This window comes from Pteronotus mesoamericanus, unplaced genomic scaffold (genome assembly GCF_021234165.1).
Source record: "Pteronotus mesoamericanus isolate MK-2021 breed Mesoamerican mustached bat unplaced genomic scaffold, CSHL_Meso_final scaffold_705, whole genome shotgun sequence".
NCBI classification, from domain to species: Eukaryota; Metazoa; Chordata; class Mammalia; order Chiroptera; family Mormoopidae; genus Pteronotus; species Pteronotus mesoamericanus.
In genome coordinates this window covers 5,868,155-5,893,352 of record NW_026555326.1, presented here as the reverse complement: position 1 = coordinate 5,893,352, position 25,198 = coordinate 5,868,155, and the positions used below count along the sequence as shown (strand labels likewise).

Sequence of the window (25,198 nt, the reverse complement as noted above, 5' to 3'; positions counted from 1 at the left end):
GCTCACACTATAACAGGAAGTCTACGGGTAATTTCTGAAATAAACAAACCAAGAAAAGTGACTTACGTATGTTATTTAAAAATATGGAAGTATCAGAAGAAACAGGCAAAAAACTGGAAGTCCATTAGGAATGAAAGGGTATTAGGAGTGGCTAGAAACAAGGGGCAGCTTTTGTTGCTGTTCTTGTAAGCCTTTTAGCACAACTTTACTAAAGAACATAATGTTAGCTATGATTTCATTTTTTCATTTAAATGCTTTTGCACATCTTTTTCTTTCATAGCAAGGTTGTATTATAATAGAAACATCTAATTTTAAAAACTCAATTATTAAACAAAGGTAAAAACTAAGAGGTGTTCCCCTATTAATAATTCTTTGATTCCAAATTTCTTTGCAAAAGACAGATGAGTCTTCACTAAGCCTAATGTCTTAGTCTGGAAGACCATTTAGTCCCTCCTATGGCCCCCACCCCGTGCTGAATGCCTTAGGTAGCGCACCCAAGCAGACGGCAGCAAGCCCAAGCAGGGGCAGTCCTGCTGATAAATGACTTCCGGTGCAGTCCATCCCATCCACAGACACCTCGGCTTAGGAACTCTTCTTTATTCTAAGTTAACGTTTGTTTCCCTGTAACTTCTGTTTGTTAGCTACTAGTCCTGCTTCTACTCCTTGGGCCAATTTTTCTGTCCTGTACATGTCAGCTCTTTAGTAGTTGAAAATGGCTATCGTGTCTACCCAAAACTTCTCTTAGTGAAACTTTCTTAGTTCCTAATATGGTCCAACATTACACAACGTATTAAATAAAGTTATATTTTAAATAAGGCTGATCAAAGAAGAACATAAAAATGCATGTAACTACCAATTATAACTATACTGTGTAAGTTTATAATAAGTAAATAAATGGTCTTTAAGACTTATACATAAATTAGGGAACAGTTAAATAATTATAATGCATATATGCTATGTATTACACACACATACTCCACTAAATCTCAAATACAGCTCTTGTATTGGACCTATAAAGCTTCAGTGATGTACCAGTATGCACATACACCTCCCCTACTAATCTAGTTCTCCTTGTTCTGTGTGCCCAATGCCTACAGCACCTGGCACATAATTCATATTCAATGCTTGCCAAATTAATATATGAGAGAAAAACTTTATGCACAAAGCCATCCACTAAATATTATGAAACAAAGAAACAAACAAAAATGGTCAAGTAAATTATGGCTTATCTTTCAGAAGATACACAGGGGTGTGCAAAAGTAGGTTTACATATGTGAGTACACAAAACAAAGAATTTATTCTTGTATTAATTATTGTATTATTTTCCATATAAACAAATATAACCCTACTTTTGCCCACCAATATATAGCCATAAAAATTTTGTTAATGGCTATGAAAGCAGGAAAATGCCTGGACAGTGACGGGAAGGTAAAAAAGTCAAATATAAAATAGAATACAGGGGGCTTCCAGCCAAGGTGGATGTGTAGGTAGACACGCTTCACCTCCTCATGCAACCATAGAAAGAATTACAACCAGATCTCAAAACTAGTAACACCCAGAACTGTCAGAAAATCGAGCTGTATGCAAGTCCAACAGCCAAGGACTTAAAGAACACACATTCATCCAGAGAGGTGAGGGGGCAGAGTTGCAGAGATAGGAAGAGAGGCAGCACAGCATGAAGTGTGGCCACGGTGACGGAGCTGACGGGAGGGATGCCCTGGGAGCCAGTGATCCCAGCCCCAGGCCGGGCCACACAGCCCAGGGTTCCAGCACCGGTTAGACCCATTACCTCTGGCTACAGAAACTAGTAGGGGTTGGGGCAGCAGAAGAAACTGCTGGATTTTCACCTTAAAAGTCCAGCATGGTCTTAGAATGTACACAAAACCATCCACTCTGGGGTTCACCTAATATACAGAAACAAACACAGGGAGACTGCAAAATTGAAGAGACAAAGAAATATGGCCCAGGTAAAAGAACAGAACAAACCTCTAGAAAAAGAACTAAGCAAAATTGAGAGAGCCAACCTATCAGATGCAGAGTTCAAAACGCTGGTTATCAGGATGCTCAGAGAACTTGAGTACAGCAAAAAAATAAAAGAAGAAATGAAGGTTACACTATGTGAAATAAAGAATAATCCACGTGAAGCTGGGATTTAAACTGATTTGGAATGTAAGGAAAAGATAAGCATTCAACCCGAACAAAAAGAAGAAACAAAACCTGGATGGTGTAGCTCAGTGGAATGAGGAACCAAAGGGTCACTGGTTCGATTCCCAGTCAGGGCACATGCCTGGATTGTGGGCCAGGTCCCCAGTAGGGGCTGCATGACAGGCAACCATATACTGATGTTTCTCTTCCTTTCTTTCTCCCTCCCTTACCCTCTGTCTAAAAACAAATAAAATCTTTAAAAAAGAAAAAGATCAAAACCACAAATATTAAAAAGGCAACAAATTCAGAACTTTCATCAACTGATTCTAAAAACAAACTAAGCAAACCACCAGACCAGGAACAGAATCATAGATATGGAGATCATTTGGAGTATTATCATCTGGGAGGGGGAAGAGGGAGAATGGGGAAAAGGTACATAATTAAGAAGCATAATTGGTAGGAAGAATGCAGACAGGGAAGTTAAGAACAGCATAGGAAACGGAGAAGCCAAAGAACTTACACATACAATCAATGGACGTGAACTAAGGGGAAGGACTGCTGGAGGGAAGGGGGGCATACCATGCAGAGTGGGGCAGAGGGGGAGAAAATTGGGATGACTGTAATAGTATAATCAATAAAATATACCTAAAAAAAGGAAAAAAGAAAATCAAGATGTTTCAGGTTGAAGAAAAATTAAAGTCTACAGTAGTATATGGTAAAAAAAAAAAAAAAATACACCAAGGAGTGGTGCCGGAGCCCAAGCGGGTCCACCACCGGTAAGCCCTGACGGCGCAGAGTCCTGTCAGCGGCACCCTGGAGCCACCCAGCTTCCCGATGGTCACGTGCCAGCTGGCGCGGGCCAGGCTGTGCGCTTAGTGCCCGGCTCTGGCCCCCTGATGCGTCCATGGAAATGGGAGCAGCCTGGGATGAGACAGTGGTGGTGGCAGGGAGGAGGATGGGGGTTAACCGGTTAGTGAGGCTCAAAGTGTATGACATGTAATGGATGAACAAGTACACCTAATCCTTTGGATTTGGAGTTTTGCATTCAGGAACTAAAGTATATGGCAGAGAATTTGCTTACGGTGCCCATCCTTACTCCTCTTCTGGAATATGCAAAATTTCCCCAGTAAATACTTCTGAACTAGGAGAAACATTTAGATTTGAAGAAGCTATTGTTTTAGGGAGCACTGACTTCCTAGAAGATGATACAGAAATTATAGAAGAACTGGGAAAAAAATACAAAGGCAATGCCCATCATTTAAAGCACAAAAACTACAATCATTTTCCTTCAGCTTTATCAGAGACTCTTTGTGGGAAAGAGCTTCCTCACTGGATCAATCGATGTGCCTACTTCAGCTTCTATATCCCCTTCCTACAGAGCTGCCTCCCAAAGGAGTGGCTCACCCCTGCAGCCCTGAAGTCCAGCGCGAGCCAGGAGCTCCAGGATGACCTGCAGGAGGCAGGGGATGCTTTTTCAATGGCTGCCATGGCCAAGAGGGCCGCAGGCTCTGGGCCCAGACACTACACTACACTGTAATTGTCTCCAAGGTCACATAGACAGAACTGTCTCTGGCAGCTGAGTATCACTAGAGAAAAGTAAAAGATAAGCATTCTTTGGATATTTTGTGTGCAAAGACGGCTCTCCCCCAAATCCTAGATTTATCAGCTCAGAATTTTATTTGTAGTCAAATTACTTAGCACAGGAGGGAGAACTTTGTATGAAGCTGCCCTTGGGTTTTTTTAACCCACTTGTTAATTTGGGTTTACTACTTCTGTTTTATACAAGCTCTGTTAAGTTATGTTTACAGTATTTTGTATTGCTGTTTACAAATCTTGCATGGACTCCTGCCACCATGAAAGAAAATCTTTATGTCTTTAAATATTAGGCAGGTAATCTTGGTACGCTTCTGACAATTGCCAGAGTTATGGCATAAATAATAGGCACACAAAAAAGTACTTAACCAGCACAGGATTTTGTTGATGGGGTAGGAATATCCTAAATGGTAGCCTTCTGAGCAGCAGGATGAGTTGACATTCAGCTGCTTTTAACTATTCAGGCCACCTTTTATACTAGACCTTGAAAACTAGTCTATAAAGTAACACACTTCAAAAAGATAATTCTTTGATACTTCAAACACTTTATGTACCATATCAGAAATGGTATGTTGAGTTTGTCAGTCAGTTATGGGAGTAGTTTCACCTCATAATAGAAAGGGTAGTCTCATTGACCTCTTGTTTAAAAATCACATTTGTATATTTTAAAACTCATCTTTTTCTGTTCTCTCAGATGTATGTCTGTTACATAACTCTACAGATGGACTTGTCACCATAGATAGCAAGGAATCTGTCTGCTCAAGTCTACTCCTAGTTTACATCCTTTGGATGTAAGAGCCAAGTCATTAACATGTCAAATTCAATTTTTCTCCCTTAAGAATGAATGTCCATGTAAAATATTGGATACAGTGTATAAAGAAAATTATCCAAGGCAGTAACTCCAGCTTTATATATATTGTTAGTTTTAAATCATCTACTTTTCTTTTTAAAGATTTTATTTACTTATTTTTAGAGAGGGGAAGAGAGGGAGAAAGAGAGGGAAACATCAATGTGTGGTTGCATCTCACGCGCCCCCTACTGGGGACCTGGCCTGCAACCCAGGCATATGCTCTATACTAGGAATCGAACCTGAGACCCTTTGGTTTGCAGGCCAGTGCTCAATCCCCTGAGTCACACCACCCAGGGCTAAATTATCTACTTTCATTTAAACTTCTAGAATGAGCCCTGGCTGGTGTGGCTCAGTGGATTGAGCGCCAGGACTGCAAAGCAAAAGGTCGCCGGTTCAATTCCCAGTCAGGGCACATGCTTGGGGTTGCAGGCCACGTCCCCAGCTGGGGTTGCATGAGAGGCAACCACACATTGATATTTCTCGCCCTCTCTTTCTTCCTATTCCCGTTGCTCTAAAAATAAATAAGTAATACTTTTAAACTTCTAGATTGGATTATTAGTGCTATTTCTCTTTGCAAACACACCTTTCAGTAAACTACATTTTTAACTTTTCCATTAAAAAAAAAAATACAGCACAATTACAAATTTTGCTTTTTAAAATCTATATACAGAAACCTATCAAAAATTTTACAGTAGTAATATCTGGGTGATGGAACTATGGGAGATATCAGTTCTTTCTACTTTGCTATATTTTCCATAATTTTATAAATGATTATACGCTAGTTTATACAATATATTTTTTAATAGGCAGGAGTTCTAACATTAGTTTGTGAGTTATGTCTTAATAAAGCTGTTAAAAATATATGTATCTAAATCTTTATTGTAAAAATACAAATAAAAAATAAATGAAATGCAAAGGAACTGGAAGGGACTCAAGAGATCATCCTGGCTGGTGCTCTATTTTGTGTATCAGAGAAAGGTTTTGGCCAACACAACCAGTTCATCAGTTGCCAAACCTAGCCTGGCATTCAGGCCCCCTCCCAGCCCAGTGCTTTACAATACCTCTGCTGCTTCTCTTTAGACAAAAGGAAGTATGTTACAATTCAGTAAATCTAGATTTCACTAGGTGCTTTTTTTGGCCTCAAATTCATTTAAAAGAAGTTCTGCCCCAAAATAAATTTTCTGAATAGTCACCTAACATAGTAAGAAAGAAATCAATGGGAATTTATATTAAACCAATGTTCTACTCAAATATTTGACAGAAAGCCTTAATAACTATATAGTTCAATGAAGAAAAGGACATGCTTGTGATCACTACAATTGCTAGAATTCAAGAACCTGGACAAGGCTGGGCTAGATGACTTCCAAGCTTCTCTTCTAACCAAGATTTTTTATTTTAAATAAAACGTCATTATCACAAATACTACTACAGCTACAATTAGTAGGTGTCTGTTCAGCACTGAAATATTATCAGACAGAGCCCGATACAGATCCATTATTACACTAAATTTCTCATCACAAAGGAGCTTTGAGGACAGCATGGGTTCGGGGTCTATATAAGCTATGAGCAAGTACATTACTAACGGCTGGATATTTTATACTCTACATATTAAAATATCTTCAATGAGAGTGCCAACTGCACAGTCACCATTCATCCCCCTACTTTAACTCACATTAAACGTATTAACATTAAAATTTCTTACCATAAAGAACAGACTGGATGGATGTGTGCACTGATTATTTTAGCAATGCCTCTTGTCAAAAAATCCCAGATGACAATTCGGCCATCATTACAGCCAACTGCGAGCAACGTTCCCCATCTGTTAAAGGTGCAAGTCAGGGCCATGCTGATACAATCCAAAGTTCCATCAGCTTCCTAAAAATTAAAATGAACACAAGAATATATACAATAATACCCAGGTATCCAAACGATTACTAATTTTTAAATAAAATTCACCTTTTATTTTTTTCTTTATTTTTATCTTCACCCAAAGACATGCTTATTGATTTGAGAGAGAATGGAAAGGAGTGCGAGAGGAAGAGAAACATCGAACGGGTGCCTCTTGTGTATGTCCCAACCAGGGACCGAACCCGCAACCCAGGCACGTGCCCTGACCAGGAGCTGAACCCACAACCTTTCAGTTTACTGGACAATGCTCCAACCAACTGAGCCACACTGGCCAGGGCTCCAAATTATTTTTTAAAGATTCTCTACCATCTATGACACTTCTTTTTAATTTAAATCATGACATACACCAAAATAATCTCTATGTATGTTCTTATACCTATGAAACTAGTCAAAATGAAAATATTTATAAATGTTAACAAAATTTTTGGAAATAGATATGATCGCTCCCTTACGTTACCACTGTAACTTTGTACACACTCTGGAGGTCAATTAGGCCAAATATAACATGACTCAGTAAGCGTCATCCTACTGACCCAGTAGTCATATTTTCTGAAATTTATCCCAAGAAAAATAATTTAAAACAAAAAACCCTAGAACAGCCTATATAATATTAGAAAAGCCAAGTAAATTATTTTATATTAATATCAATCCACTTAACTGAAACATACAAGGTCTGTCTGGAAAAAGTTCAACCATTGTTAATATTATGAGAATGGTTTGTGTGACATTAATGTAACCTGGCAGCCAAGGAGAGTGGGACTGGAATGCACATGCATAAACAATGACAATCTCACTGTACTTGTCAGTGGGGGCAGTAGATGCCGTTGAGTGAGCACGTGCACTGTGTGGCTGTTGCAGTAAAAACAATTGAGTGAGAAGAGCAACAAATCTGCATCAAATTTTGTGTTACGTTTGCACATTCCTTCGCGGAAAGGGTGATTCAGAAGACCGCAGCTATCAGCAACCGGTGATCGGCAGCTTCATCACAACACCCAAGCTCATGCATCATGTCTCATGTCTTATTGCAGAGTTTTTTGGTGAAACATCAAATCTCCCCAGTGAGTGTACCGACCCTGTACAGACCCTGTACAGCCCAGATTTGGCATCCTGTGACTTGTAACTTTTCTCAAAACCAAAATCATCTTTGAAAGGGAAGAGATTTCCAACCATCATGTGATTCACGAAAACACAACAGCGAAGCTGATGGCAACTGGGAGAACTACATGAGGTCCCAAGGTGCCTGCTTTGAAAGGGACTGTACATCGTCCTATGTCCAATGTTTCTTGTATCTTGTGTCTTCTTCAATAAATGTCTCTATTTTTCATATTACATGCCTGGATATCTTCTGCACAGACTTTGTATTCCATGTATTATAAAACATTTTTATATTTTAAAAAGTAAAGCACACCTATAACATATATATTGATTTATTACTATGTAAAAGTATTAATCAAAACTAGAAAAAATCTATATACAGGCAATGGCATTGTCTGTGATCCTTTAATTGAGTCTTTTTTTTTTATTTTAAAGGGAGATGAACTGTAAAATTTACATGATTTACATTATGGTGAGATTTTCAGGCAATATTGCCTATCTTCCCCCACCCTCAAAACTGAACATTCTGTTCCTTATTATAGTAAAAGATGTATCATTACATTTAATGCTTCTGTTGTCAAAAAAAAAAAAAAGGATCAAAATGTATTTTCCACTCAAACATAAATGCTAGTGAGTTATAATGTTCATAAAATCACAATACTGCACTCTTACCTCTGGATAATTCTGCCCAAAGGACTCTGCAACAAAACAAAGAAAAAGAGTTGATTGAACATGTGCAAATTCCAGCGGATCCAACAGCCCATGAATGGTATATAACAATAATCTGCAAAGTATGGATGGGGAACTGAAGCCCTTTCTTATTTTCATTATTATACCACAATGGTATTTGCCTTTTTATCCTCATTATCTCTTAAGTTTATAGATGAGTTCTCCTGAGGCTATATGACCTATGATATTGCAACAGAATGAATGCAGAAGCAGAAGTAAGTATTCTGCCAACTTCTGTTTAGGCAAACATTACAGAACTTTGTAAAAATGTAAAACTATGCTACTCTTCTCACTCTTTTTTTGTTTTAGAAGATAGTTATTTTTCATAAAAATGTGTTACTTATGTAAACATGTAATGATGTTATTATGGTTATTTTTAAATAACAAACTTTTAAAAATCAAGTCAAATTATCTTAAGTCCCAAATATTCTCTAAAACTTTTATTATCAGCAGCCAACCAGCGGCAATCATTCCCCTGATTAATAATAGCATTTAGGCTATGATATAATCTAGCAGCTGGTTAAACACACAACTCTCCATTTCTTAAGCAAAAAACATTTTGGTACAAAAATCCCTGAATGTGGACTTCAGCCAACTTTGCCTCCTCACCCAACTGAAAAAAGGACAACAAATTTAAAAACAAAAAACAACCAGAATTGCCAGAAAATCGAACGTCTGACAACCAAGGAGTTAAATAAGAAACATTCATCCAGACAGGTAGGAGGGGTGGAGACAGGCAGCCAGGGCAGAGAGGACATACAGCAAGGCAGCGGCTGAAGGACCAGATGGTCCCACATTCGCTTGTGGATAAACTGACAGGAACAACTGGACAGCGAGACTGACTGTGCAACCCAGGGCTCCAGCGAGGGAACAGAAAGCCCCAAACCCTCTGGCTGTAAAAACCTGTGTGGGTTGCAGCAGTGGGAGAAACTCTCAGCCTCACAGGAGAGATTGTTGGAGAGACCCATGGGGTCCTAGAATGTACACAAACCCACATACCTGGGAATCAGCACTAGAAGGGCCCAATTTGCTTGTGGGTAGACGGGGAAGTGACTGAAAGCTGGCAGAGAGCAGAGCAAGTAGCATTGTTCCCTCCCTGACGCCCCCCCCCGGCACAACACCACAACACCGCTACCTGGGTTGCCCCGCCCTGGTGAATACCTAAGGTTCTGTCCCTTACAACATCACAAGAGCACCAACACAAAGAAAAATGACCCAAATGAAAGAACAGATCAAAACTCCAGAAAAAACACAACTAAGTGATAAAGAGAGAGCCAACCTAACAGATGCAGAGTTCAAAACACTGGTAATCAGGATGCTCACAGAAAAGGTTGAATATGGTTGCAAAATAGAGGATAAAGAGAAGGCTATGTGAAGTGAAATAAAGAAAAATACACAGGGAACCAACAGTGAAGGGAAGGGAACTGGGATTCAAATCAACCATTTGGAGCAGAGGGAAGAGATAAACATTCAACCAGAACAGGATGAAGAAACAATGCAAAAAAAGGAGGAGAGGCCTAGGAACCTCTGGGACAACTTTAAATGTTCCAATAACTGAATCAGAGAGGTGCCAGAAGGAGAAAAGGAAGAGCAAGAAATTGAAAACTTATTTGAAAAAATAATGAAAGAAAACTTCCCTAATTTGGCAAAAGAAACAGACTTCCAGGAAGTCCAGGAAGCTCAGACAGTCCCAAAGAAGTTGGACTCGAGGAAGCACACACCAAGGTACATCATAATTACATTACCCAGGACTAAAGATAAGGAGAGAATCTTCAAAGCAGCAAGAGAAAAGGAGACAGTTACCTACAAAGGAGTTGCCATAAGACTATCAGCTGGTTTCTCAAAAGAAGCCTTACAGGCAAGAAGGGGCTGGCAAGAAGTATTCAAAGTCGTGAAAGGCAAGGACCTACATCCAGGATTACTCTATCCAGCAAAGCTATCATTTAGAATAGAAGGGCAGATAAACTGCTTCCCAGATAAGGTAAAGTTAAAGGAATTCATCATCACCAAGCCTTTATTATACGAAATGTTAAAGGACTTATCTAAGAAAAAGTCAAAACTATGAACAGTAAAATGACAACAAACTCACAACTACCAACAACTAAACCTGAAAAACAAAAACAAAAACAAACTAGGCAAACAACTAAAACAGGAACAGAATCATGGAAGTGGAGATCACATGGAGGGTTATCAGCTAGGAGGGGGCGGGGGTGAGAAATGGGGGAAAAGGGAATAAGAAACATAAATGGTAGGTACAAAATAGACGGGGAGGTAAAGAAGAGTACAGGAAATGGAGAAGCCAAAGAACTTATATGTTTGACCCATGGACATGAACTGGGGGGTGGGGTGGGCGGGGTAATGCTGGAGGGAGAGTGGGTGCAGGGCAGAGAGGAATAAAGGGGAAAAAAAATGGGACAACTGTAATAGCAAATCAATAAAATATATTTTTTTAAAAATTCCTGAATGCTTTTCCTATATTAAATTTTGTATTTATACATCAGTAGTAATAAACATTTCAAGTTACAGAGAATATGAAACTGCCTGCTTGTCAGAAATTTAATTTCAGCAGCAACACTCATCTTTGTCAATATTTACTTATGTAATTACCTGACAATTTTATTACAATGGTTTTTAAAGATTTTATTTATTTATTTTTATAGAGAAGGGAAGGGAGGGCAAAAGAGAGGGAAACATTGATATGTGAGAGATACATAGATCAATTGCCTGGCACAGGTCCCCAACGAGGGACCTGGCCTGCAACCCAGGCATGTGTCCTGACTGGGAATGTAACCAGCGACCTTTTGGTTCGCAGGCCAGCCAGCATTCAATCCACTGAGCCACACCAGCCAGGGCTTATTACAATTGTTTTTAAACTATACTCAGAGAACTAGTGGTCCAAGAAAGCTGTTTTACATATAGGGCATCCAAATAAGATTTCATTTTAAAAAGACATATGCTTTAAAAAAAAAAAAAAAGAGCCTGAAACCGACTTTAACATTTTGTCCTTTAAAAAAATTAACAGAAAACTGAAGAATGAAAACATTAAAACATCAACCCCCCCAAGAGGCCCTATAATTAAGAAAACTAAAAGAAAGATGAAACGCAAGGTAAATAATTGCCAAAAAGGGTAATTATTTTGATTTATCTAGTGTGCACCAGACTTATGGTGGCTGATTGCATTCAAAAGAAATGAAATGTTGAAACCAAAACAAGATACTACACATATTATTATATAACTTGCTTCTTTAACAACATATCCTACACATCTTTCCAATCAACAATACAGATCAATAGTCACATGTTTAAGAAACATTAAAAGGGGTACTTATTTAAAAGTTAAAAACAAAAGAAATTTTAAAAATACAACCTAAAAACATAAAGTACTCAGGAAGGAGCAGAGTGCGACTTGTGCTGTGCTGGGAGAAGAGAAAGCCACACCTACGTTTCTGAGAGGACGCAGCCCTGACTGGTGTGGGTCGGCGGACGGAGCGACGGCTGCGAACCAAAGGGTTGTTGGCTGGTCTGATTCCTGCTTGGGGCACACGGCTGGGTTTCAAGCCGGGTCCCCAGTTGGGGGCATGCAAGACCTATGTCTCTCTCTCTTTCTCCTTCCTTCCTCTACTCTAAAAAGATAAGTAAATAAATAAAATCTTAAAAAAAAAAAAAAGAAAAGATTCTGAGAGAATGCAGAATCCAGGGACCATTTTAATGTATGATTATCCACTCAACAGAGATTACCGCAATTTTGTATTATGTTTTGCGTTGAGGTTTTTTTTGTTTTTTTTGTTTTCTGGAGGGTCATCCTGGTTAACAAGGTTACAATAATGAGTTTAAAGGAGCACAAAGAGAAAATGACATCTAAAAAAGACGAAGCTAGTTTAGGACACTTCAGTTGTAGGGCCTGAATAAGAACGCTGTGAAGTAGGGTTATGGGGGCACAAGGCAATTTCCTCAGAATGCTCAAGACCACTTTTATATTTTCCATCTTCCCATCATCTACCATTTTGTATTACAATTAGATTACTTAGCCTTGGTTTTAAAGACAGTTAAGGGGAAAAAAAGAAGCCTAAAGATGTGAATGACAAAGAAAAATAAACCCTGGCCAAAGAGATTTAACTTCATAATATTCTTCTGTTTTTAAAAAAATATTTTATTTATTTATTTTTAGAGAGAAGGGAAAGGAGGGAGAGAGGGGGAAAGAAATATCAATGTGTGGTTGCCCCCACCCCCATGTACCTCCCCCACTGGGGACCTGGCCCGCAACCCAGGCACATGCCCTGACTTGGAATCAAACCGGTGACCCTTTGATTTGCAATCTGGCACTCAATCCATTGAGCCATGCCAGCCCAGTCTCATAATATACTTGATAATTCAAAAAACATGAATAACAGAGAAAAATCCTCAATGAATCAATCAATATGTAAACACATTGAAAGGCTGTTAAAGACCTACTATTTTAAAAAGAGAAAAAAGAAAAAGGGCAGGAGGCACATGATTTTGTGAGCAATTTATCTTAAATTTCAAGAGCAAAAAAAAAAAATTTCAAAAGCAGGTAACTATTGTGTTATTCAGGCTATTTTGGAGCAAGAAAAAATATTCAAATATGGATAAATTACACTAATTCTCTGAGAAAAATTTTCACTTGTTACTAAGTGAATAAAAAAGCAAAACAAAGTATATAAAATGTCTCATTTTTTGGTTAATGTGTATAAATACAAATACAAGTATAGGCAGGGAGAAAAATGTGAAAGAAAACATAAGTGATTACCAAGAAAATGGAGCAAGGAAAAAAACACTGAAAAAAAAATCCAGCCCTGGCTGGTGTGGCTCAGTGGATTGAGTGTGGGCCTGTGAACTGAAAGGTCACTGGTTCAATTCCCAGTCATGGCACATGCCTGAGTTGCGAGCCAGGTCCCCAGCTGAGGGCATGTGAGAGGCAACTGATCAATGTTTCTCTTATAGATTGATGTTTCTCTCCCTCTCTCTCTACCTTCCCCTCTCTCTAAAAATAAATAAAAATCTTAAAAGAAAAAAGCATCCATAGTTAAAATTACATATCATGGGTGTATCTACATGAATACATTAAAAATTGTTAGATTTATTATCTCCTAATGTGTAGGTACAGTATCTTTACATTATTAAGTGAAGAAAGCAAGGTGCAAATAATGTATCTATAAAGGTTCTATAGCTGGAAAAAGCAAAAACAAAGCCCTTAGACATTTCTTTATACGTGTTTATCTGAGCAAGCAAATGGGTATAAAAGGAGAAACTCCAGACAGTTACCATGTGGAGTCGGGGAGAAAGATCATGTTTTCTGCACACATATTTATATTGTTTCCACTGTGGTGATAAATATGAGTATGCGTTTATTCATTTGAAAAGCATGAAATTAAAGAACTTCAATGAGCTTTCTAGATTTAAACTGCCACTGGCTTATCATTTGTTTATGTCTCTCTTCTCCTAGTTCTATGTATTTTTCCAGGGCAACGGCTGTATATTATTTCAATGTTTTGCAAACAGTAGAACCCAATCCACCATAAATGGATAAATCAATTTAGTGAGCCGCAAGGTTTTTTTTTTAATAGATTAGAAGATACCAGAGGACACTTAGCATAACAAGGATTAAGTGTAATTTTGAGAAACTCAGTTATATATGTGAGTATATATAATGGGTTGTGATAGAAAATATATTTGTATTATGAGTTGTGAGAAAAGTGAGTTTGAAAAACTCTTATGTAACTTTGTATCTCTAGTGCATCCTGCTTGATAGACAGGGAGGGCTCATAAAGTGGCTGCAGATGTAGCATCTTGCCTGTCCACATTAAAAACACATTATCACTCCTTTCCTTTTTCTGGCCAGGCATCCTTTAGTATGCTCCCACAATCGTATCACTTCTGCTCCTTTCTCCATTTTCTCTGTAATCGCTAACTTTCCACTTTAAAACTCAGAGTCACTTCCATAGAGATTTCTATCTTTTGGACCCAGCCTTCTTTTAAACTGTCTAGCCTTCCAATGTTAAATATTCCTTCTTAAGTTTCACCCTTATGAATTTTCTGTATAATTAAAAAAAACACCTTTCCTATGATTTTGCTATTTCTTTGAATGTACTAGTCTATCATCTTTCCTCCATAGTTTAAGTTTTGAACAGTAAGGGCCGACTCTTTTCCTTCGTTTTGTCTCCCACACCTTCCTAAAACCATTGTAATTTGGTTTCTGCTCATGTGGCTGAGGGCGTCCCAAGATGCCTAAGGACTAAACAGAGCAGCCCTTTCCCAGCGCTCAGCCTCAAATGCTCTACAGTTGGCTTCTCTGGAATATATCACACCACACCAATCTGTATACTCTCTTCTTCCTCTACTGGATAAATATATGGATAGCACTTAAAAACACGACTAGCTCGGAGTATTATATAACTGTTAGTTAACTTCTTATCATTATATCATTTATCCTCTTATCCCCTAAATGTAGGTAAGTCCAAGCTTCTGTCATCAGTAGTTTTCTATTCTGCCCCTCTCACTTTCTCCCTTGGTCTCATCTATGCACAAGGTTTCAATTAGACCACGTGTAGGAGGATAACAAATCTCCCTCATAAAGCCACACCTACCTCCTGAACCCCAGATCCACACTCAACCCACATAACCTAATGCCATCTTTTACTAACGTCCTTAAATGTTTATCAGTAACACCACCACTGGCTGCCATCATTTTTCACTTCAGTGTCTTCCTCCCCACCTGCACCACCGCCTTCATATAAAGTAAGTTCTCAAATTCTGTCAATTTTACCTTCTTGATGTCTTTTCTTCCTATTTCCTAGCTCAGGCCTTCCATCTCACTCATCTACTCCAGCCCTACAAACTGGTTTCGTACCCTCCAAGACTCAACTAAACAATGTTGTCAGGTAAATCGTTAAAAAAATAAATTCATAGCTCCGATTGAGTTACTTACCAAGTCAAAACCCTTCACTATATCTTCCATACCTTTTTTAAGAAGCACAAACTTTCCAGCTGGACATTCGACAGCCTCCACAAAATTGATGGCACCAACCCCTTCTCTTGACCTTCTTTTTATTCACAGCACCCACAACCAAGCAGGTCTTCTCTCACTGATATCTTATACCAAACATTCCTCGTAAGCACCCCTCCCCAAATCGTCATACTACAGTCTGTCAATATTTTACCAATCTTAAATGTCCACTCAAAACGCCAACTCTTCCACAGCCTTTTTGTTCCTGATTGTCTTTCTTCCCCTGCTCCAATGATATTAATTCCCTCTTCTAAATATTCTTAGCTCTTTGTAATGACTCTTAAAGGCCTTCCTACGTTCTGCAATACATTATGGTTATTTACATAATCATCCTAATTTTTCTGCATAAGAAAGAGCTCCTTACAGGTAAAGACCATTTCTTAAATATCTTTGTAGTCCTTTGTGCAGCCAAAAACAGCTTCTGATCTTTTTTCAAAGAGAAACATATCCACTAAAGACAGCGAGTCGTTTAGGAGTTCTGGAAAACCTTAGACATCCCTAGGCTACCATGCTAAACACCTAATGAAAGCCTAGAAGAAAGAACCCACAGTGTTTAAACAACTTGGGAAAGGCCTAGGGAGGAAATGACTTAAAGAGAGGGTGGCAAAAGGCAAATGCCTCCGTAGTTCACACCTCAGTGTTTTACACACCATCCCTGGTAGTTACGAAGCTTAAATACTAAGCCAAGACAACTGGATTCCAGTGCCAATTATGCCATGTACTTGTTTAGTGTCTTTAAGTCACTACCCTCTGAGGATTTTTTCATCTGGTCAACGAGGGACTTCAACTAGAAGATCTCCAAGTTCCCCTCCTCAGGCATCCCGTATTTCTACAAAAGGATTTAACCTGTCCAGACACTCAAATCCCTGACAAGTCTTCGGAGCTTCACTTCAAGCCTCTCTCCCTCAGATTCCTTCTCCAGTAACTCTGGTCCTGCCTGTTCTGGGCTATTTTAGCACCTGTGATGCTTGTCATCAAAACTAAGTCACAAACTGTCCCTATCCAAAACTGATCGGAAAATAGCCTTGGGAAAGGCAATGCATTCTGCTTAGGCAGAAGCTGGGCTTTCTCCTCCTGCTGCGTATCAGGAGCTCCCAGTGATCCACAGCAGAGCTAGCTAGCTAAGGCTGCAGCCTGAATCCTCTCCCTTCCCAGTGCCCCCTTTTCCAGAACCAAAACGTTCTCTAAGACGCAGCCATAGCCCTCCTTACCCAGCAACTCGAGGTTCATCCCTGAGAACTCTGGCCGCCTGGTTTCAGCTCCAGCGACGACGCCTTTCCCCTTGCCTGCTTCTAACGCTGCGTCTAAAAGGAGAGCGCAGCAGATCGCCTGGCGTTACCTCCGTAGACTTTCTAGTTTAGAAGACCCTGCGGCTTCCGCTTTCTTCCCCCGCCTTCCCTGTTCGTTCCAAATGAGCTGTCCGTACATACGCCTAACCAAAAAGAAGAACAAACTTTCTCGAAGTCACTTAATTATTATATTAATTAAGGGATACAATTTTTTTCGTCACCCAGTACTTTAAAAAGTGCAAGAACCTGAGGGTGCTTTCCCCCAGGTTATGTAAGTGAGCTAGAAATTTCAGGCATACAGTTAGACTACTAGTACTTGCTATGTTGTGTGTTCAGTGGCGTTGTACCGGCCGGCTGCATGAGAATCCGCAGGAAAGGTTCCGGGGAAATACGACTGACACAGGAAAGCTGGAAAGGTCCGTCTCAGAGCTCAGATGTGGAGCGGAGCTGTGATCATCAAGGCGCCTACTCACCTGTATCCAGCTTGTTATTGTGTATCTGCCTCAGCCTCGTGGAAATTACTTCACATTTGTAAAGATAGGCCTTTGGTCCCACAGAAATGCGCGATAGCATTTGTGAGGCTTCTACCTAAGGCTTTACCGTGTACCCAATGTTGATCGAATTGGGTACTCACTGACAACGAATTGGAGTGAGAGGTGGGCTGTTTTCCGGAGCTCAGTTAGACAGGACACAAAGCAATTAGAGAAAGCCAGTTGATGGTAACTAACGAAGGAAAAAAAACTAAATAAACTGGTTTTAACTATGGATGGCTATGGGCTATCACATAAAACAACAGCGGTGTAGGTCGCTGCAAAAAGCTAGAGCCCCCTTTGTACATTTAATGCCAGTAATCCCAGCTTCACTCTTTGGGCAATATTTAATTTTCTGTGCCTTCTCTCAGAGGTAAAATGGGGATGATAATAGTAGTACTTGCAGGATTATTGTGAAGATTAAATGAGGTAACACATATGAAGCACTTAGAACAGCAAGTACCCCGTCAATGTTAGCTACCATTATAAAAATCACTTCCCCCTAAATTATTGCACTTCCTTAAGGCCAGTAGTGCAGATATCAGCCCAATTTGACCAAATGCAGTAATTGAGGCTTAGAGATAATAGGCAGTTTGATTTCCTTCACATATCCAAAACTTTGCCAAAATGTCATCTAAAATATTGTCCACCAGCAATGATATATAGGAGTATTTCTCAACGTTCTTGCATGCCTTGTTATCAGTTCTCACAAACTGCCAATTGAATAGGTGAAAAAAATGTCATTGTTACACTTAGTTTGTAATGAAGATGAACAACTTTTCACATGTGTAAATGTATTTTTCACTTGTGTGATGTGGCCTCTTCCTGTCTTGTGCCTATTTTTTGGATGGAGCCTTCATCTTGTAGGATTTTAAAAGCAAGGAATAATGTTAGATTGATACTTAAAAAAGAAAAGAAGGACAGTGTAGAGTAGGAATTCATTAGAGGAATGGAGAGCAATTTAGAGATTACTGCTGTAATCCTGTGGAGAGATGAGGAAGACCTGACTCAAAGCCACGGTGGAGGGGAAAAGAGAGGGCAATGTCTTGAAAAGAGATGTATGAGACGGAACTGATAAGAGGGTCAGGAGTCTGGCATGTCTAACATGTTTCTAGTTGGGGTGGCTCCATTTGCCCGGATAGGGAATGCAGGAAAAGAAACGGCTTTAACAAGGTAGATGAAGAATCTAGATTGGGACACATTAGGTTTAAGGAGCCTGTGAGAAATTCAAGTGACCACACAGACTTGGAGTTCAAAGAAGAGATCTAGGCTACTATATTCTAATGTGGACATTTTCCCACATTTGAAAATCTGAAATAAGGATATATCTTACATTTGATTATATCTCATAATTATTTAGCAGTGTTTTTTTCTTAGTGCTACATAACTGTGTGTCTTATAACTCGTGGAATCTTTGATGAGAAGCAGTAGAATCGGTGAACTTTGCTTTATAGGTGTTAGTTGGAGCTTATTAATACTACCAACTTCAAAGGAAGTTATCCAGATTTGTGTGTTGAGGGGGAGAAAAGGAAATTTAATATTCTTCCTTCTTGGTCTAAAATAACTTTATGCAATACCTGTCATCCAGTCTCTATGTGAGAAAGAACTTGTTTCTTAGCTAGGCCAAAATTTCATCTCATTAAGACTTTTACAAATCCTTTGTAAATTAGGTCAGTTGGTACCTGCCTTTCTCCAGGTAAAAATCAGGTAGCTGGGTCCACCCTTTTCTTTCAACATTGCAAACAAACTTTCTGCTTATAATTTATTATAATCTTATGGGACCACCGTTGTATATGCAGTCTCTTGTTGACCAAAACATCCTTATGCAGTGCCTGACTGTAGCTTCATCAGAGAAGTAAGGTCACAGGGCAAACCACCGCCCCAAAATTGGAGAGAGAGAGAATTGCAACTTACCAAAGCAGAAGCTCCTGAGCAGAAACCTCTGCAAGAATCAGTATCAAGGTATGAAAACCTAAACTGTAATGGATGAACTACTGGAGGCTCAGCATGGACAAGTCTGAGAGTTAAAAACTCCTGGGGGACCCAGTCATAAGGGTGCCGCTACACTTTTGTGGGTTTTACCTCCAGAAGCTAAACCAGTTCTCTCAGTGAATATGGGAGAAGAATCCCGTTGTGCTTCCACCAGGGGGAAGGGAAAGGAACCATTTTGAAATATGCCAGAACATTCTGTTCTTCCTAACAAAGCTTGCCCCCGAGAGAAATCATTTTTACCAAAACCTAAGCTATTGGGGGTTTTTAGAGCCTAACAAACCTGGGAGGAGGGACATTGCCCACTCCAACTGACTCTAGCTTTCCATATGGGAGATTGGAAATATCCAGCTGGAGCCCACTCTAGCCATCTTGTCACAGGGTGTAGAGAGGAAGGTAGGTGAGCAAACGAGAAGCACTTGTGAAGTTCACAATCCAGAGACACAAGCCCACTAAAAGACTGAGTTCTAAACCTCGGACTAGAGGACACTTCCCCTCCCCAACAACGTACTACCAGATTACTAAGGCCTATTTACTGAAGTTCCTTTTACCATCATGTCCAACTATCAAGAAAAATTTACAAGGCATACTAGAAGGAAAAAAAATTGGAGACAGAGAAACCATCAGAACCAGGTGTACTTGTGGGAGGGATATGGGAATTATCACACAGGGAATTAGAAATAAGTGTAATTATCATGCTAAAAGCTCTAATAGGTAAAGTAGACAGCATGCAAGAACAGATGGGCAATGCAAGCAAAGAAATATAAACTCTGAAAGAGAAAAAAAATGCTAGAGATCAAAAACATAGTAACAGAATTAAAGAATGCCTTTGCTGGGCTTATTAGTAGATTGGTTGCAACTGAGGAAAGAATTTCTGAGCTTGAGGATATGTCAGTAGAAACATCTAACACTGAACAGCAAAGAGAAAAGAGAATTAAAAAAAAAACCCAACAGATTGTTATATCCAAGAACTGTGGACATCTAAAAATGGTATAGCATACAGGTAATGAAAATGTCAGAAAAAGAATGGGACAGAAGGAATATTTGAAGCAGTAATGACTGAGAAATTCCCTAAATTAATGTCACACACTAAATCAGAGATCCAGGAAGCTCAGAGGACACCAAAGAGAATAAATTCCCATCCCACCCCATCCTAAATAGTGAAATATTTAAAGTATTTGAGGAAAAAACCCTACCAAGCTAGAATTCTCTGCACTGCAAAATTATCCTTCAAAAGTGAATGAGAAATAAAGATTTTCTTTTCTTAAATTAATTATTTTTTCCAATACATTTGTCTCTGCCTACCCCCCACCACTTTCCCTTGCCCCCTCCCTCCTGCCCTCCCTCAACTCTTCCCTTTGGTTTTGTCCATGAGTCCTTGCTATATGTTCCTTGACTTTCCCCTTCCCTTCCTTTTCCCCCGCCCCCCCCTCCCTCCTTCCCTCTTGTCTCTGTTGGTTTCTTTTCCTTTCAGTGTTGCTGGCCTTATTTTTCTTGCATCTTTGTATTGTTGGTTAGGTTCCACACATAGGTGAGATCATATGGTATTTGTCTTTTGCCCCCTGGCTTGAAATAAAGACTTTCTTAGACAAACAAAAAATGAGGGAATGTGTGTTGCCAGCAGACCCGCCTTTCAAGAAATGTTCAAAGAAGTTCTTCAGACAGAAGGAAAATAACATAGGTCAGAAACTCAGATACCACACAGTGAAAGCAAGAGCATCAGAGAAGGAATAAATGAAGTTAAAGAAAAAGTATTAACTGTCTTATTCTTAATTGATCTAACAGATAACAGTTTGTTCAAAAATAAGTGACAATTTAATATATATACATACATATGTTTATGTATAAGTGAAATGATTGACAGCAATGATATAAAGCCCGAGGGAGGAATTAGGATTATTTTGCTACTACAAGGTATTTTCATTAGTTGTGAAGAAGTACAATGTTATTTGAAGACGGACTTGGGTTAGTCGTTAAGTATATATTGCAAACTCTAGGACAACCCCTAAAAATCTTTTAAGAAAAAGTACAGCCAATATTCTTGAAAAGGAGAGGAAAGAGAATATTAGTACCACAAAAGGCAAAACAAAGTGGAGGACAAAAATAGGAACAAATAAAAAGAGCAACAAATAGAAAACAATAATAAGTATGGAATATGTTAATCCAACTATCAATAATCACTTTAAAAATCAATCTAGATACACCAATTGAAAGACAAATATTGTCAGAGTGATTCAAAAGCAAGATTGAACTGCCCTGGCCTGTATGGCTAAGTTGGTTGGAGCATCATTTTCCTCCATAAAATGAAAGGTTGGAGTTTTGATTTCTGGTCAGGGCGCCCGCCTAGCTTGCAGGTTCAGTCCCTGGTCAGGACGCATGTGAGAGGCAACCAATAGATGTTTCTCTTTCCCATTAATGTTTCTCTCCTTCTCTCCCTCCCTTACCCTCTCTCTCAAAATCAGTAAGCATGTCCTTAGGTGAGGTTAAAATTAAAAAAAAAAACAACAAACAATACAAATATATGTTGTCTACAAGAAACCCACTTTAAATATAAAGACACGCATTGCTTAGAAATTAAATGGATGGAGAAAGATATACTATGCTTAATACTAATCAAAGAAAGCCAGAGTAGCTATATTATTTTCAGTCAGAGCACAGAAACTTATCAGGGCATTTCATAATGACAAAGGGGTCAATTCTCCACGAATAATATCTTTAATGTGTATGTAATATTATTACGTATAATAATAGTAAAAATATAGAAGGCAAAAACTGATAGACTACAAGGAGAAATAGATGAATCCACTATTACAGTAGGTGACTGCAACACTGCTCTAGCAGAAATGGACAGATCTAGCAGGCAGAAAATCAATAAGGACTCAGCTGAAATCAATAACACTACCAATCGACGACACCTATAGCCTACTTCATCCAACAACAGCAGAATACATATTCTTAAGTTTGCATGGACCATTCACCAAGACAGATCATCTCTGGGCCATAAAACATATCTTAACAAATTTAAAAGACTAGAAATCATACAATGCCTGCTCTCAGACCACAGTGGAATTAAACTAGAAGTCAGTAACAGAAAGATAGCTGGAAAATTCCAAAATTAAACAACACACTTCTAAGTGACGCATGGGTCAAGGAAGAAATCATAGGTGAGGATTAAAAAAACACAATGCCATTTATATTAACACCCCAAAAAAGAAAGCAATCTATATAAAGAAAACTACAAAACTCTGGTGAGAGAAATCAAAGCAGAGTAAGTGGAGAGATATTTCATGTTGATGGATAGGAAGAGTCAATATTGTCAAGATGCCAATTCTTCCCAATTTGCTCTATGGTTTCAGTGCATTCCCAGTCAAAATCCCAGCAAGTTATTTTGTGAATATCACACACTGATTATAAAGTTTATATGGAGAAGCAAATAGACAACACAATATTGAATGAAAAGAAAAAATCAGAGGATTGACACTACCTGACATCAAGATTACTGTAAAGCTACATTAATTAAGACTGTGGTATTGGTAAAAGAACAGATAAATAGACCCATATAAATGTAGTCAACTGATCTTTGACAAAGGAGCAAAGGCAATACAATGAAGAAAAGACAGCCTTTTCAACAAGTGGTACTGGAACAACTGGACACCCACATGTGAAAAATAAATAAATAAATCTAGACACAGAACTTATACCCTTCACAAAAATTAACTTAAAATGGATCACAGAACTAAATGTAAAATGCAAAACTGTAAAATTCCTAGAAGATAACATAGGAGAAACTCTAGATGATCTCAGGTATGGTGATGACTTTTAAATATAACACCAAAGGCATGATCCCTGAACAGAAGAATTGATAAACTGGTCTGCATCAAAATTAAAATCAAAGAATTGATAAACTGGTCTGCATCAAAATTAAAATTTTCTGCTCTGTGGCACCACTGTCAAGAGAATGAAAAAAACAAGGGAGGAAATATTTGCAAAATACATGTCTGATAAAGGACTATGATCCAAAATAAATGAAAAACTCTTTTTTTAAAAAAAGATTTTATTTATTTTATTTTTAAAGAGAGGAGAAGGGAGGAAGAAAGAGAGGGAGAGAAACATCAATGTGTGGTTGCCTCATGTGCCCCCTACTGGGGACCTGGCCTACAACCCAAGCATGTGCCCTGTCTGGGAATAGAACCAGTGACCTTTTGGTTCTCAGGCCAGTACTCAATCCACTGAGCCACACCAGCCAGGGCCAAAATAGACAAAGTACTCTTAAAAGTCAACAATAAGGAAATAAACAACCTGATTTAAAAATGGGCAAAATATCTGAAGATACCTCACCAAAGAAGATATATAGATGGCAAATAAAGATATGAAAAGATGTTCCAAATCATATGTCATCAGGAAAATACAAATTAAAACAAGAGTTACCATCAAAATCCGGAAGACTGACAACATCAAAGGCTGATGAAGTGTAAAGAGAGGAACGCTCCTTCATTGCTGGTGGGAATGCAAAAGATAGTCACTTTGGAAGGCAGTTTGGTGTTTTCTTGTAAATCTAAACATATTCTTATCATAGAAACCAGTAATTATGTTCCTTGGTATATAACCAAAGAAACTACAAACTATGTCCACACAAAACCCAGCACTCAGATGTTTATAGCAGTTTTATTCATAACTTCCAAGACTCAGAAGCAACCAAGATATCTTTCATAGGTGAATGAATAAATAAACATTGTCTGGTACATCCAGACAATGGAATATTATGTAGTGCTAAAAAAATAAAAGAGAGAGAGAGAGAGAGTTATCAGCCAAGAAAAGACATGGAGGTATTGGGTGTTGGGAACCATCCCGCCTGGTTTCAGGGACTGTAGCCTCGCTGACAGGCGAGAGGGCCCCAAGGCTGGAGCTGAGCAAAGAGGCCTTGAGCAAATAGGCCACTGAGGAGACAAAACCTGTCTCCCTGGCAGGGAGGGAGGGAGGGAGGGAGAGAGGGAGGGAAGGAGGGACGGGGGGAAAGGCGGGCGGGCTCACATTAAAATTTCAACTACGAAGATGCTGTAAAAACCTGGGAATGTGTTCATAAGATGATGTTAAGCCAAAAAAAAAAAAAAAAAAAAAATTTAAGCCACAACACATAAATAAATAAAATAAATAGAAAAGAACCTAAATTACAAATGAGCCCAACTGGGTGCAAATGTTGAAAGGTACCAACCACATACATGCTTTTGAACAAAGCTTCTAGCTGCCAGTGTCCCTATCGAAGTCCAGGGCCGCATCCAGCCTTGAGACTGTCCCTTGTCTTCTCACGTTGTCTTTGAGCTGCTGTAGCTGTTCTCGCCTGCAGGCCTTTTCCAGCTCTTTCTGCAGTTCAGCTCCCCTCCACTTCCCCGGGGGTGAGAACTGCTCCAGGGTCTCCACTGGGGATTGTTGCGGCAGCAGCACCCCTTGCCCTTCGTGTTGCCCCCTGCCCCCATCTCGCTTCTCTTCTGCTGCCCTGGGCTCCTGCAACCCTGCTCCACCTTTTCACTGATGTCTGTGTTCTCTATAAATAAACTGACATCTGTTGGGGTGGGGTGGGGGCACCAAGGAGAAAGCTCCCTTTCCCCCTCACGGGGGACTTCTCTTCAGCCTCAAGAACCCGGTGGTGATCACAGCCCACAAAGTGAGGGGCAGAGGTCTCCCCAGGGAACCTGCCATCCCCAATGGATGCAAGTCTTCAAATCTACCTGAATGGGGCCTGACAAAGATTCTTTGCTTGACTAAACTTTAGTCAGTTTCCTGAACCTTCTCCCAGGCCAATGTTCACATTTCCTTGTAAAATCTAGTTTTATCAAAACTCCCGCCAAAGTCAGTTTAACCAGAACCCTTCCCTCCTTCGATAAGTGATCAGGTTCCTCCTCCATCACCACCCCAGGTGATGGTCTGACCACCCTGGCCTGTCTTCATCGAGAATCCTGTTAGGTTGGCTTAGCCAGAAGCTTCCCTACCCCCTTGTTTCCTCATGGTAATTTCCCACCCACTGCCCTAGCCCTGCTCCTTGGCTATA

The 25,198-nt window shown here is 39.4% G+C and overlaps 2 protein-coding genes across 5 annotated transcripts in view; one reads left to right on the top strand and one right to left on the bottom strand.

Moving 5' to 3' along the window:
- The window catches only part of RBBP5 (RB binding protein 5, histone lysine methyltransferase complex subunit), a 33,847-nt gene extending 17,140 nt beyond the window's left edge, over positions 1–16,707 (bottom strand). For all 4 annotated transcript variants that reach the window (XM_054563303.1, XM_054563305.1, XM_054563304.1 and 1 more), the window contains exons 1-3: positions 16,556–16,707; positions 8,264–8,289; positions 6,291–6,463 (exon numbers count right to left, since the gene is read on the bottom strand). In XM_054563303.1, coding sequence (XP_054419278.1) covers positions 6,291–6,463; positions 8,264–8,289; positions 16,556–16,574 — 218 coding nt within the window. In that variant the 5' untranslated portion in view covers positions 16,575–16,707. The remainder of the gene's footprint in view (positions 1–6,290; positions 6,464–8,263; positions 8,290–16,555) is intronic.
- On the top strand, positions 3,101–3,682 carry LOC129062357 (deubiquitinase DESI2-like). Its single transcript, XM_054563306.1, is given in 1 exon segment — positions 3,101–3,682. A coding segment is annotated over 1 exon segment (582 nt).
- Positions 16,708–25,198: the final 8,491 nt, after the last annotated feature.